This window comes from Lutjanus erythropterus, chromosome 20, assembly GCF_056507025.1.
Source record: "Lutjanus erythropterus isolate fLutEry1 chromosome 20, fLutEry1.hap2, whole genome shotgun sequence".
NCBI classification, from domain to species: domain Eukaryota; kingdom Metazoa; phylum Chordata; class Actinopteri; order Lutjaniformes; family Lutjanidae; genus Lutjanus; species Lutjanus erythropterus.
The window spans coordinates 32,539,601-32,554,258 of NC_139336.1; the positions used below are offsets into that span (position 1 = coordinate 32,539,601).

The 14,658-nt window shown below is 39.2% G+C and overlaps 2 protein-coding genes across 2 annotated transcripts; one reads left to right on the forward strand and one right to left on the reverse strand.

Moving 5' to 3' along the window:
* dusp26 (dual specificity phosphatase 26) lies at nucleotides 1–5,766 on the reverse strand. The gene is made up of 4 exons (XM_084746585.1): nucleotides 5,629–5,766; nucleotides 5,200–5,383; nucleotides 2,968–3,179; nucleotides 1–1,952 (listed from the first exon to the last, which is right to left on the reverse strand). The coding sequence occupies exons 2-4, from the start codon at nucleotides 5,376–5,378 to the stop codon at nucleotides 1,741–1,743; spliced, it is 603 nt and encodes a 200-aa protein (XP_084602711.1). The 5' UTR covers nucleotides 5,379–5,383; nucleotides 5,629–5,766; the 3' UTR covers nucleotides 1–1,740.
* A 982-nt stretch (nucleotides 5,767–6,748) lies between these two features.
* ddx56 (DEAD (Asp-Glu-Ala-Asp) box helicase 56) lies at nucleotides 6,749–14,498 on the forward strand. Its single transcript, XM_084746586.1, has 14 exons — nucleotides 6,749–6,884; nucleotides 8,014–8,175; nucleotides 8,591–8,745; nucleotides 8,944–9,114; nucleotides 9,999–10,089; nucleotides 10,747–10,988; nucleotides 11,489–11,626; nucleotides 11,999–12,112; nucleotides 12,271–12,365; nucleotides 12,688–12,761; nucleotides 13,179–13,268; nucleotides 13,346–13,451; nucleotides 13,621–13,721; nucleotides 14,082–14,498. The coding sequence occupies exons 1-14, from the start codon at nucleotides 6,828–6,830 to the stop codon at nucleotides 14,163–14,165; spliced, it is 1,680 nt and encodes a 559-aa protein (XP_084602712.1). The 5' UTR covers nucleotides 6,749–6,827; the 3' UTR covers nucleotides 14,166–14,498.
* Nucleotides 14,499–14,658: the final 160 nt, after the last annotated feature.

The following is a 14,658-nucleotide window of genomic DNA, read 5'->3' on the forward strand; positions in this document are numbered from 1 at the left end:
TTGGCCTTCGCTATCTTGGTTTTTTGGAGTGAGAGGTGAGCCCATGACCCTGATTGCACCTGGGGCTGTAAAACAGAAACTTCGTAACTTGCAGATAATTTTGGTTTTCCAGATAAACAGTTCCTAAGTAAATGTTCCTATTCCTAACTTAAGATAGGAAAAGTGTATTACACAAACACCCAAACTTCCCAAAAACCTAAATAAACTTTCCTAACTTTAGAATAACTGTTTAATTGTCCTAATTTTAACAATACCCTCTGTAGTAGTAGCTAACGTACCTACCAGCTAACGAGAGGGTTTGCTAACAGTAGCTAACGATTAGTGAATCAAAACTGTTTATGGAGCTTATAAATCAAGAGAGAAGTAGGGTAATTTTCTCATAAGCTTACAATCGCACTTACTTTTCCAACTCCCTGCTGGTAATTAGAAAGAATGCAGGTTTAAGGCACTTCTGCATTGGCTTCACTACGTCACGAAGCATTGGCCACGTCCATTTCTTTTACACAGTCTATGTTTGCTACTGATCGAAGATATGGATTTACTTCAACCCTACAGGTGACTCGTCCCTTACACCTGGATTCCACTGGGCACATCCAGGCTACAACGCAATTTTGATCTGTCCTCGACAGGGTATCATTCCCCAGCAGGAGCGTTTCAAAAACGGAGCATTTTGCCACAACGATTTTGTTGAATTACTCAGATTTTATTGATTTGGTCATTTATTTCTGTATTTTTTTGCTTCTACAATGGATCGTACTTGCCAAACTTGAGACCTCAAAAACAGGGAGGATTTCGATGCCCAAAAAATTTGAGTTTCAGAGACTTTGTTTTCTGCATTCTGGTGACTTTTCAAGAAAAGTACAGTATTAATTTTACTCTTAATTCTCAGGAAAGACTATGGAATGATTTGTCCTTCTAGAGAGGACTTGAATAAATCTCTGGCAATATTATTTAGTTTTCATTCATTCATCTATTTTTTACCCCTGCTCCTAAAAGACTATTTAGGCTGCAGATTTTACAAAATTCACGCCCCTTTCCTTTAAAACTTTCCTTAAGAAACTTAGAAAGTGTGAGGGTTAGCGGGCATGACCATGGGTAAGTAGGCCATGTAGTTAAATAGTTTATTTTTTGTCTTGCTTTCATGATCAAGCTTCTGCACAAACTTTATTTTGAAAATTCTCCTTGCTACACCTATGTCTGACTTCCCGCCTGGCACGATCTGCTCTGTGCAGCTTGACCCGGCAGCTGTCAAAACCAGACTTGATAAGTATTCTGTGCAGAATGGCCGCGATCAGCTCCGGTGGCGGTGGTACAGCCGGAACGTGACGCAGCCCTGTCCCGTGGAATCAAGCACTTAAGGATAGAGGCTGTCACATCCTGTACAGATGGTAAATCCCTTTGAGGAAACCAGACTTGACTGAAATAAATTCCTCTTAAATGGGCTGAGACTCACCTCTGACATTAAATATACGTAGGTAGGTCACCTTCCACATCCTCTATGAAATGGGCTTCACTGGAGAGTTTCACCATCCAGTGTTCACGCTGTTTCAGACACTCAAAGACTAAACACAAGTAAAACAAACCAGCACAAATAAAAATGAATTCAGTCTGAAGATATCAGCACCAGCTGCTACAGATCCATCGTGACTCCTAACTTGGTCCCGTTACCTCCCTCAGTGTAACCAGACCAGCTGCTACCTTCGGTGGTTTGTCCGAGCGTTGAGGGGCGAGGCGGGTCCTTCAGCTCTGCTGTGACGTCTTGCGGCTCTCTCTCAGGATGCCGTCCAGGCCGTTGAGCTGGCGGAGGAAACCCCTGTTCGGGATGACGCCTCGGTGGTCCTTCACCGTCTTGATGGCCTCCACCAGTGTCAGGTTCTGTCTGATCATCAGGTAGGCCAGCACCAGAGTGGCTGAACGGCTCACTCCCACAGTGCAGTGGACCAGCACCTTACCTACACACACACACACACACACACACACACACACAAAAAATCGTATTTTTGAGTTTTCCTTCAAGATTAAACATCTAAAATGTATAATTTGTTATAATTTTTTTGTTAGCACATCAATGGGAATTTCCATTATGTGTTAGCATTGAGCTAACGGAACAAGCACTAGTTTTTGTGTAGCATTTTAATAACCTGCCCTTCTGTGCTCCTCCTGCTTCAAGTCTTTGTGTCGACCTCGGTTGCTTCACTGCAGCTCACCAGCCGACTTTAAAAGAACCCTTTCCCTTCCTCTTCTAAAAAAACCTTCTTCCCCTTTTCCTTTCCCCACTTCCTCCTCTTTCCCCATTACATTTGCAAACATTTCTACTTATTTTTTACCATTTTTACCACATGAGCAGCATTGAAACATAACGGTTAATTACTTCACTGACCGGAGGAAAGAAACAAAAGGAAAAAGAAACAATTTTTAAAATGAACTTTCCAGCATTGTTGATACATACAGAAGATTTACTGTGTTTTTAAGAAAGTTTTTAAGAATCTTTGTTGATCTGCATAATTTCAAATACTGACATGCATAAATTGCTTACTGTACGACAATTTTATAATTAAATTTGAGTTGTATAATAATCTAATAAATTTTCTAGCAATCCTTGCAGTTTAACCAGATTATTTTATAACAACCTTTTTTTTTTAAATGCAAAAAAATATTAAATATGTGTACAATATTGTGATGCTCTGATAAACTCAATGCATGATGTATCTCCTAATCTCCTAACTTTATTTTATGGTCTTATGTGAGATTTTGAGGCCAATTCAAGCCAAAGCAATTGTGAGATGCTATAAATGAATTAATAAAATGAAAAGCAATTAATTACCATTTTTTTGGATTTATGGCCAAAGTATTTTTTTAAATCCTGTGGCTACAGATTTGTCAACATGATGTTGTTTAAGGGTTACAAAGGATGTAATTCATGCGTATATAAGTGTGATCTACACACAGAAATATTTGCAGACTAACCTCCACTTGTGAGGGCTTTGTGGATGAACTCAGCAGCAGGATAGAAGTTGACACTCATGTCAAAGGTTGGCGAGTCGTGAGCCTCGATGCCGTGATAGGTGATGTTCATCCCGGCGTAATACTCGGCCCCGCCTCGCCACTTGCTCTGGGCACAGTTGAGGATGTGTGTGATGCCAAGTTTGGCCAGCTCCCGCCGGTCTGATGCAATATCTCTGCAGAGGAGAAGAGAGTTTCGCAGCTCATTATCGGCCAGTCAATCCTATTTTTCACTTCTCTGCATGTCAGGATGATGCGTGTGTTAAATTAAAGAGACTGTAGTGACATAAAGAAAGGCAGTTCAGTCATAGAGAAACATGCAGAGGTTTGCATTTGACCAACAGTTTGATGCAAACAATTTCATTCGCTGTTATGAAGGTGGTTAATGAATACACATATATATCTGAAGGACAAGTACCAATACAACAGTTTAAAAATACTCAATTACAATTAAAAGTCCTGCACTGAAAATCCCACTTCAGAGTACAGAAGAATTAACAGTAAAATGTACTTAAAGTATCAAAAGTAAAAGTACTCGTCCAGCAGAAAGGCTCTGTTTCATGGTGTTATATTATTATACAACTTACACAAATGTATTTTATGTCTATATGTGTATATTACATGTTTTTCTACAATTGCTGACACACGTTTCAATAGTTCACATTTGAGGGTTCAGCATGAATGTTTTTGGGGGTTTGGCAAGTTGTTCAGAAATCTTTTTGCACAAAGTAAATTTTTACTACAAATTGTTTCATTTTTGTTAGAAATAGCAGCAAAGGCTAAAGTTAATGCTATGTTTAATCTAGGTCTGTGACTGGGGCTGCACAATTTGGTAAAAAAGTCATATTGCAATTATTTTTCCTGAAATTGTAATTGCATGATGACTGGTTTTGCCCAATTTTCATGTTCAAATGTAAAAAAAAACATTAAACCATAATGCTGTTTTCTCACACATTTCTCCTTTTTCAAAAAAAATAAAAATAAAAAAGTGATTTGGTTCTGGTTCTGAGATTTGGATATTGCACCTGGCCATAGTGGGATTTCGTTGCAAAGTGTGCAGCCTTAACTGCAACGTCTATAGAACGTCAGAAAAAAAGTGAAAAACCCCACTTGACCGGTCAGACAAGTAAGCTGTCGTTTTAGTTGCCTCAGGTAATCGTGCGATCATTGTTGAGTCAACTCAGCAGCAGCTAATGTGGACGAAACTCTGGATCACTTTTCACTGCTTTCACACAAAATGCATTCATTTTGATTTAATTCAGATTTCATGCAGTCTTTTCTCACTCAAACTCAACCGAAACTCTGCATATTTGCACATGTTGTGCAGATTCTATTGTCAAAGCTGTTTGAAGTACCTTCAAAAACACAAGACAGGACTGCTGCCGTCTGTTCCATCCTGCTACATCCACATTCACTGTGAAGCTTCTCCTGCAGCAGGTCTGACGCTCGCTGTTTTTCTCTACTGTACATTCTGTTCACACTGTAAAGATGACTCATTCTCTTTTACATGTAATGTTGCCAAAAACGCACACATTCAACACCCAACCGATAAATGTGGAGCAGTTTGCAGTGACAGGAAACTGAGATTTCGTGTCGCAGTCGCTCCCAAACGCTGGGTGGATGGGAGATTTTATTTGGTTTTGTTTGGTTTTACCTTGCTTTGTTTGCCTCACGTTCACGTACGCCTTCGTTTTTGTTTGCTAAATGTCACTGAGCTGCTCCCGTCTGCCTCCATTGTCTGCATTTGTGTCCAAAGCTGTAACTTGTTGCTGTTCCCAGAGGCGGGGTCAGTTGCAACACCTTACTTCTTTAATTCAAATTAATATTGCAAACAATATGTCACATGTAATCATCTTTAAATGTCATGGGTAATTAGCAAAGAAGTGTAAATTGAATATATAAAAATTTGGTTGGCCTGGTCTCTGAGCAACTGAGAGAAATGCAGAAATTGTTGCAACTGTCCCCAGTCTCCCCTACTTTTACAAATAGTGACACTGCACTGTAATGCTACCTGTTGTGAGTGTTTTTTATGGTTTTTGAAAGTTCCTACAGTAGAAAAATACTAGGTTGATGTGTTTTAGTTTTCAATACAGGAGTTTTACTTGTAATCGAGTATTTCTAAAAAAAAAAAAAAAAAAATCTGAGTACATTTCTTCTTATTATGAAGTATTACAGCTGAGGGTTATGTAAACTCACTGATCTCCTATATACAGCCGCGGCCACACTTCGTCTGCATGGTTACAGGCTGTTTTTCCGGTACACAGCAGCCTCTCCAGCTCAGACACCGTCAGGATCGGGGAGACGCGTTCAGAGTCTTTTCGGTTCGGAGACCTGGAGCTGCTCCGGGACCGGGAGAACCGGGACATGAACGCCATTTAATCTGGGAAAACAAGAGAAACATAAAAAAAACACAACATAATAAAAACGATTTCACTCATGAAGAATAACAAAATGACTGGAATAAAAGAGAATAAAAGATGCTCACAGCCTCCATCATTTGTTTATTATATAATAAATTACCTGTGGCTTTGTTTTGGTGTCTCTCTCTGTAACTGAGGCAACTATTCAATAAAATGTGAGATAAAAACATGGAGGCCGAGTGTTTCCTCCATGTGATTTATTTACCTGTGTGTTGTTTTATTCCGTGTCTCGGTGGTGCTACAGGACGAGCTGCTCCGCGGCCATGTTGACTCATTTATTTGCTGTGGAGGGAGGATGGACGAGATGATGCTGCTGCTGAGGCTGAGCTGCTGCATCCACCAGACATCTTCACCTCCTCCTCCTCCTCCTCCTCCTCCTCCACCCGCCGCTTCACCATCTTCTCCTTCTCAACAAGTCCTCATCAAGACACATGACTCCACAAACATGGCGGCTCACGGTTTTAAAGCGACATGAAGGCTGCTGTGTTCACTGGTGCAGCATGAAGAGCTTCACCGCTGCTTCCTGTCTGTTGTTTCACTCATTCTGGATGTTTTTATGTTTAAATGTTTAAAGATGGTTTATATGACGGCGGGGTTTCAGTCGCTGGTGACGTTTGGCGCCATCTTCTGGTCAAAATACGTCATTTTTTTTAAATGGAGAAAACAAAAGGTCCATTCAGCTGTGGTGGAATGTAACTAAGTACATTTACTCAGGTACTGTGCTTAAGTGCACATTGTTACTTCCAGGCAAATATTATATTTCTTACTCCACTAACTAAATGTATAATAACTATTTATAAAACACCTTTAAAAACAAAAACAAAAGAGCAGAAGGCAAAATAACAACAGACTGCAACAAAACCAGGCCAAACAGAGGCAAGAAAAACTAAGTTAAAATTGAAGTATAAATATGACACAAGCAAAAGACACTAAAACATAGAAAAAATAAGACAAAACAGTAAAAACACATCTATTTATTCCTTTATTTCCTCAAGACACCTGTTTCAGGGTCTCAGAGATCAAATTAAATTTTGATTAACACGATATTTTGCAAAGAAGTTCAGCAGATAAATGTTATCTATTTTTGTTTCATTAAAGTTTTTATTCACCTATTGTTGTTATGTTTAGCCCTGGTTGTGTATTTTTTCATGTTTTTTTTTTTTTTTTTTTTTTTTTTAAATAATCTACTGTCGTTGTTTTCTTTTCTTCTCTGCTTGATATCTTTCGGAACTCTAAATGAATGATGATACATGAACATCAAAAGTATAAATTCACATTAAAAGAAGAATAACTAAGAAAAGAAAAGAAAGGGGAGTTTTGGGAACACAGTTTGAGAGGAGGGTCCTGAAAGCGACATGACGTAAAATTCCTGCGACGCACGTGTGAGTGTAGTGAGGAGGAGAGATGGCTGCTGAACGGGTACAGTTTCATGAAATGGGGATAGACGACCGTCTTTTAAAGGTAATAAACCGTTTGACATTTTTAGCAAACAACAAACAAACTGTTAGTGAAAAGCTGAAGCAGCAGTTTAAGATAAAAATCACAGAAAAGTGAAAGAAACTCGACATAAACACAGACGAGTTCCTACAGCTGAGCTAACATGTTAGCACGCTCCTGTATGTAAACCTGCACAGATGTAACGTTAATGCGAAGAAACACGTTAAATATTGCGCACTAAATGTGAAATTAACTCGGTTTTTACATCCGGAGGTTAGTTTACCTGCTTCTCGGCGTGATGAAAACTGTTTTGTGGTTGAAACGTTCCCACTGATAACTTAACAGATTGATCGTTTCAGTTTAATGTAACACATTTTACATTTAATATTGTTTTTATTGCTCCTTTAACCTCACATGAGAGGGCACACAAAATCTAATCTTTATAATAAAGTAGGTTTTAAGTAAACAATACGTGTCTGATATTACAAATTTACATTATGAGAAGAAGATCAAAATAAAACAGTTAATTTAAACAAAGATAAAGAATGGCACTGAATAAAAATAAAATAAAAGTAAATAAATAAAAATAAAGAGGGGTGGATGTCTATAGGTCTGTTTCTGTAGTGAAACTAGTAATGAAGATGTTCATATTCATATTTGTGCATAAATGAGTTTCTGGTCTGGTTGAAGTAATTTATAAAAGACCACCATATTCTGTGGAAACCCATGTCTGACAATGTGATAGAGACAAGAGAATCTTTAAATCATTATAATGAGAAACTTTATCAAAATACTTTGTTAATACTAGAGCTGCAACAATTAATTAATTATTAAGCAATGATTTTTTTTTTCTCTGTCAGTAAACTGAATATTTTTGAGTTGTGAGTAAAACAACACGTTTGAGGATGTGATCTTAGGTTTTGGGAAACATTGATCAACATTTTTTGACATTTTTAAACAATAACTATAAATAAATTAATTGAGAAACTAATCACAGTCTTTGTCTCACCCTATCAAACGGATGTAAAAAGAGTTAACTTCAGCCACGTGAAGATAACAGCGACTTTTCAATGTCTTATCAAATTCTGTGACGTGATCAGGACCGACACGACCGTGTTCTGCTCTGTGAAATCTTGTCATTATCGTCATTCAGGCGGTTGCAGATCTGGGCTGGTTCCAGCCGACCCTGATCCAGGAGAAGGCCATCCCTTTGGCTCTGGAGGGGAAAGACCTCCTGGCTCGAGCCCGGACCGGGTCTGGAAAGACTGCTGCTTACGCTGTACCCATCATCCAGCGCATCCTGGCCTCCAAACAGGTGAGAAAAAGCTAATTTAATCTACCTGTCCATCAGCTTGTAGATGTATTTAAACCATCCAATCTCAGTAATGCCTGTAGATTAGAGCTGCATGATATTTTCTGTGATTTATATTGCAGTATGAAGAAAATGCAGGAATTTTCACCAGATGACTTGAATAAAACTATTTGGAAATAATTAATCTGTCCAGAACTTGCAACCATTTATCCTGCGATGTGACTATTGCACATGTGCACATCATGATGTTGATGCTGAAACTGTTTCTTCTGTTTATCTGTTTGATCTTTTTTATTTCATTGTTTCCTTCTACTATTAATATCTTAGAATAATGAGATTAGAGATTTTCTCTGATGTGTTGTACGCATCACATTTTCATCTTCCTGATCTGTGTGTACTTTGTGTTTGGTGTCCTCAGAGCGTCCGTGAGCAGGACGTGAGAGCTCTGATCCTGGTCCCAACTAAAGAGTTGGGTCAGCAGGTCCAGACCATGATCAGACAGTTAACGGCGTACTGCTCGAGGGACGTCCGAGTGGCCGACATCTCCGGGAAAGCTGACCTGTCGGCACAGAGGTTTGTATAAATGACACATCATGTCGTCTGTATTCATGTTTCACGCACTAAAAACTGCTTTTGTTGAGTGAAATCAATATGTTTTTGTAATTTAAATGTTTTCACATCACCAGAGTTTAATTCTGCAGGTCATAAAAATGTTAAACGTTAAAATGATGAAGTTTGTGGTTGATGATGTTCTCTGTTGTGTGTGAACAGGCCTATCTTAATGGAGAAGCCTGACGTGGTCGTGGGGACGCCGTCCCGCGTGCTCGCACACCTCAACGCCCAGAACCTGTTCCTGCATTCGTCCCTCGAGATGCTGGTCGTAGACGAGGCCGACCTGCTCTTCTCTTTTGGCTTTGAGGCGGATCTGAAGAAACTTTTGTGGTGAGAATTGATTGATCGATTGTCATTTTGTTTGAGGAAGTTGATTCACTCACCTCAGGCAGCTGCACACAGTTTAACACCGTGAGATATTTCAATTATTATTACATTTAGTGAAGAGTTTAAGCTGTGGTCCCCAACCTTTCTGGTTCATTTCCCACATGTGACTCCTTACAATGAGTCAGTGTGGACATGAAAATTATTTCCTTCTCAGATTGTCTCATTTGAAGGATTTTTAGAAGAGGTGAAAATATTCTGCATGAAAATAAAGTCAGTCAGCTAATTTTTTTTTTATGGTTTGGTGACCCTTCAGACTGATTTTAGGAGTCCTGGTCTGTGGAGTCATTGAAGTGCCATAATAAAGACTAAATATGTAAAATAATGATGTCATGTAATTTTTTTTTGTCCCTTAATTTTTCCATTATATGTTTCCCTGTTGTTGTTTTTCCTTGAAGAGCCAACCTGGATTTTTTTTTTTTTTATTCCTCTTTATTTTATTCTTTATTCTTATTTTTTTTATTCTAATGCAGATTTATTCTCGATTTTCTTTAAAGTTTAGTTGTAACTTTTGGCCACCAGGAGGCAGAATAGCTCAAAAAATTCACGGGTTTGATTTCTGACTTAAAATGTAAACTTTTATCGCACCACCTTCCCTGATTTCACCTGATTCTAGAGCTCATCTGGTTTTGTCATTTTTGATCATTCATGTGGTTTATTAAATACTTTTCATTTTCCTGTTGTGGTGCTTTGACGTGTTATGTGGATTTTATGCGTTCTTCCCCTTTTCCATTTTAACATTGTGTTATAAGTGTCATAGAAATGAAGATATTGTTTCTTTTCTCTGGAAATTAACGACTTCTGTGGAAAACTTTTTCTTGTTTAAACAGTCATTTGCCGAAGATCTACCAGTCGTTCCTGATGTCTGCTACTCTCACTGAGGACGTTCAGGCCTTAAAGGAGCTGCTGCTGCACAACCCGGTAACATCATCTTCACATTCATGGTCTTAGAACAGTCGTCTGTAGAGCTAACGATTATTATTATTATTGATTAATTGATTAATCTGTTGATTATTTTGTTTCTTGTTTCTATAAAATGTCAAAACTGTTCTATGTTTAATATACTTTGAGCTTCATGCAGGAAGCGATGTAGAAACAAATTTCCGCTTTTATATTTAACGATTATTTGTGTCTTCTGTTATTTTTCAGAGGTTTATTGATTTATCATTTGGTTTATAAAATGTCAGAAAATAATGAAAAATGTCTCAGTTTGTCACATTCCAGGATGATGTTTTTAAACGCCTTCTTTTGTCAAAAACTCAAAGATATTCAGTTTAATATGATATAAAACAGAAAAAAAAGCAGTAAATCTCCATATCTGAGAGGCTGAAAACAGCATTTTTTCCATGAAATTTTATTTAAAAAATGATTAATTGATTATAAAAATACTTGGTGAATGTTTGCCAGTTGATCGGTTGATCAGTTAATCAACTTCTTGTTGCAGCTCTGATCGTTTGTGTCTCAACAGTGGAACAGTGTTTCTGGACACTGATCATAATAAAACCTGCGGTAACACATTAAAGACATTGCACAGGTGGATGTATGGTGTCTCACACCTGTGTCTGTGTGTCCTCTCAGGTGATCCTGAAGCTTCAGGGCTCTCAGCTGCCGGACAGCAGCCAGCTGCAGCAGTACAGCATCAGGTGTGACGAGGAGGACAAGTTCCTGCTCATCTACACGCTGCTGAGGCTGCGGCTCGTCCAGGGGAAGACGCTGGTGTTTGTTGGCGCCGTGGACAGATGCTACAGACTCAAACTCTTCCTGGAACAGTTTGGGATTCCTGCCTGCGTCCTCAACTCTGAGCTGCCCGTCCAGTCCAGGTGAGAGGAGGACAGACGACCTCTGACCTCCTGCTACAGACGAGCCTGTTCCGTTTTGTGATTTTTAAATGATAGTTTGTATTTTTTGAAGTGGGATTGTATGAGTTACTTATCCATATCCAAGTGTATGCCATTATTTTTATTTTCACCACTATACCAAATGACTCTCGCTCAACCAAACTCCATTGACAAAACAGTCATTTTTCCTTGCAGAACACTGGAGTCACAGATCGTCGATCTTTTAGTGTGTTTGCATTATTGTGTGACTTCAGGGTTTTAAAAGGTTAGTTCGGATTTATCAGAGTCACACAATAACACAAACAAACTAACAGATCGCTAGACCAGGATCTCCTGTGTTCTGCAAGCTTATATTAGAAATTTTTTCAAAGAAGTTTGGTTGGTTTGGTGAGAGCGATTTCAGTTTCCCAGTGAAAGCATTGAAAATATCCCTTTAATCCCCTTCTCTTCTGCTCATACTGACGTTTTTTTTTCCCCTGCAGGTGTCACATCATCACTCAGTTTAATCAGGGATTTTACGACTACATCATCGCTGCAGATGAGCAGAGTTTGGCCGACCCCACCGCCGCACAGCAGCCTGCAGGCAAAGGGAAGAAGAAGAAGACGGAGAAAGGAGCAAAGTGGGTCAAACGAGATGTTTCATGAAATGCAGAATCACGGTGTTTAGACCATGATGAAGTGAAGACACCTAAGAGCAGTGGTGGAATATAACCAGGCACATTTACTGTACTGCTCCTGAATGTAGCTGAATGTAATGAAAATCACCAGCAGTTCTTGGAAAGTTATCCCAGTAATTCACTGGGACTCGAGTAAATCAGGACCTAATGCAGCAAATTCAATGTAACCTGCAGCTCACTTTTGAGATGCAACAAACGTGTGCTGCAGGTTACAATGAGCCAAATCTTACATCACTTACAAGTGAAAACAGTTGGACTTCTAAAATGTTCCTGTGATCACGTATTAACGTTGATGTCTGGTTGATGTGTTTAAAGGACAAAGGACAAAGAGTACGGAGTCTCCAGAGGTGTGGACTTCCAAAACATTTCCAACGTCATCAACTTTGATTTTCCCACAACTGTAGAATCATACATCCATCGAGTCGGAAGGTGAGAACTTCAGACAGTTCGGTTTGATCTCGCTTTCATTCACTTCACGTTTATTCTTGAATTCTGGTTCAGCCTCGGGGTCTTTTCGTTTATTCTGTTGCGCGGTCCTTTATCTCTGAGAATCAAAGCCCGACGCGGTCTTGTTTTTTATTTTGCAGGACGGCGAGAGCCGACAAGCCCGGCACTGCTCTGTCCTTCATCTCTCACACTGAGCTCGGTCTGCTGTCAGCGGTGGAGGAGGCTCTCACAGGAGGTAACTTTTAATGCAGTTCTAGTCTTTGATTATGTGACTAAAATGACTTTTAGTGGCATTTTAGTTTAGTTTATTGGTGTTAAGTCCATGAAAAACTGGAAAAAAGCTTCCCAAACAAGTCAGAACTCAGAGGGAGAAAGGAGCAGCCCTTGAATAATTTTTACATCCCATCATTTCATCACATAAAAAAATATAAAACTATTTTACCCAATGTGTTTTTAGACAAAGATAAATGCAGATAGTTGAACCCTTACAGAGGATACAAGAGGAGACTTGCTTCTGACATTAATGTGTTTATTAATATGAGACGTTTGTTTTTTAGATCATGCTGATTCTGTTCTGAAACCGTACCAGTTTAAGATGGAAGAAATCGAAGGCTTCAGGTACCGGTGCAGGGTGAGTGTCCTCATCATCTCAAGTGTCAAGTGTCAAAACAAAGAAAGAGTTTAGAGCTGCAACAATTAATCAAGCAATGATTATTAAATTAATCGCTAATTATTTTGACAATCAATTCATTGGTTTGAGTCAAAAAGTCACAAGTCTCTGATTTCAGCTTCTTAAATGTGAATATTTTCTGGTTTCTTTACTCGTCTCCAACAATAGACTGCGGACAAAACTGGAGGACGTTTTTGACTTTTTTCACAGTTTTCCAACATTTTATAGATCAATCAGAAAATAATCAAAAGATTAATTGACTATGAAAATAGTTGTTAGTTGCAGCCCCAGAACACTCGAGTTTACCTTTACTCATCTCTTCTGTTGCTACAGGCTAGAAAAGTGTAACTGATGAATCTGTATTTTGTTTGTCTCCAGGACGCGATGCGTTCGGTGACAAAGCAGGCAGTGAGGGAGGCCAGACTGAAGGAGATCAAACAGGAGCTGCTCAACTCAGAAAAACTCAAGGTGAGTGACGGTCGCTCCTCCACGGAGACGTTAAACAGAGCCGACATGTTGTGATCGGATGTTTCTGCTTCGCTCAGACGTATTTTGAGGACAACCCCAGAGATCTGCAGCTGCTGAGACACGACAAAGACCTCCATCCAGCTGTCATCCAACCACACATGAAGAACGTGCCTGAGTACCTGAGTAAGACACACACACACACACACACACACACGCTCCTGGAGCTGCATTACAGTGGCATTGTGTACCGTATTGAGTTTGCGCACCGCCTCACTGTTCTGTGCCGTTTAGCCGACATCATGGTTACAGAGACGTCCGTCATTAGTAACTCATTTCCTCCGACTTCCTCCAGTTCCAGAGACACTGAGGGGTGTCGTGAGTCTGTCAGCGAAGAGGAGGAAGAGGAGGAAGGAGAAACCAAAACCAGAAGGAGTCGCTACAAGCAGTTTTAAGGTGAGATTCAGGAAAACGTGGAAAAGTTTGATGAGTTTGCAGGTTCCATTAAAAGGGGGTCAAAATATGTTTTTTCAGGAATCAAGGAGACCCATCCACTTATAGATACAATTGATAGTGATTATAAATTTCTTATAGACAAAACAATCAATCAGATAAATGGGAAAATAGTCCATAGATTGATCAGTAATGTTGCAGCCCCCATATCCAGTGATCAAAGGTCAAACTCTTTCCTTCAAGTCCCAGTTTCTGTTGATGCAAATAATAAAATCTAAACTGCACATTAAAACAAAAATGCACAAAGTTAAATGAAATGATTTATCAGATATTGGCTATAATAATTGATTTTATGTCTTGTAGAAAAACATCAAGGGGAAGAATCCACTCAAGAGTTTCAGATACACCGGAGGGAGGAAGAGAAAAGGCAAATCAAGCCAGTCGTAGCTGCAGCTGCAGGACGCTGTGACTGTGAATCAGTTCTGGATGTTTGGACGACTCAGAGACTTTCAACAGGAGGACGGTGTTTATCTGCGGCGTCGGCCCGAGTGAGACAAATATAAACTGTACGGTCTCTGGATTAAATGGGCTGTTGGACCACAAACAAAAACAAAACGGATGAATGAGGACGTGTAACAACTTTGATACAAGAAGAAAATGCAAGTTTGTCAAATTCAAATGTGCAAATGTGAGCTGAGATAATGAGAGAACAGAATCCATATTATTTCATTTCTAATGTATCTGCTCTGAATAATCTTTATTAAAATAAAATGATTACAATGATTACATGAAGCATGTGGTGAGAATCTGATTCACTTCCTGCAGCTGAGCTTAAGATTTATGATACATGAAATGTTTTCTGTCGGTCAAAGAAAGAAACAAAACACATGAGAGAACAGTTGTGTTGTGACTGTTTGTGCTCTCAGGAACTGTTGGCTTT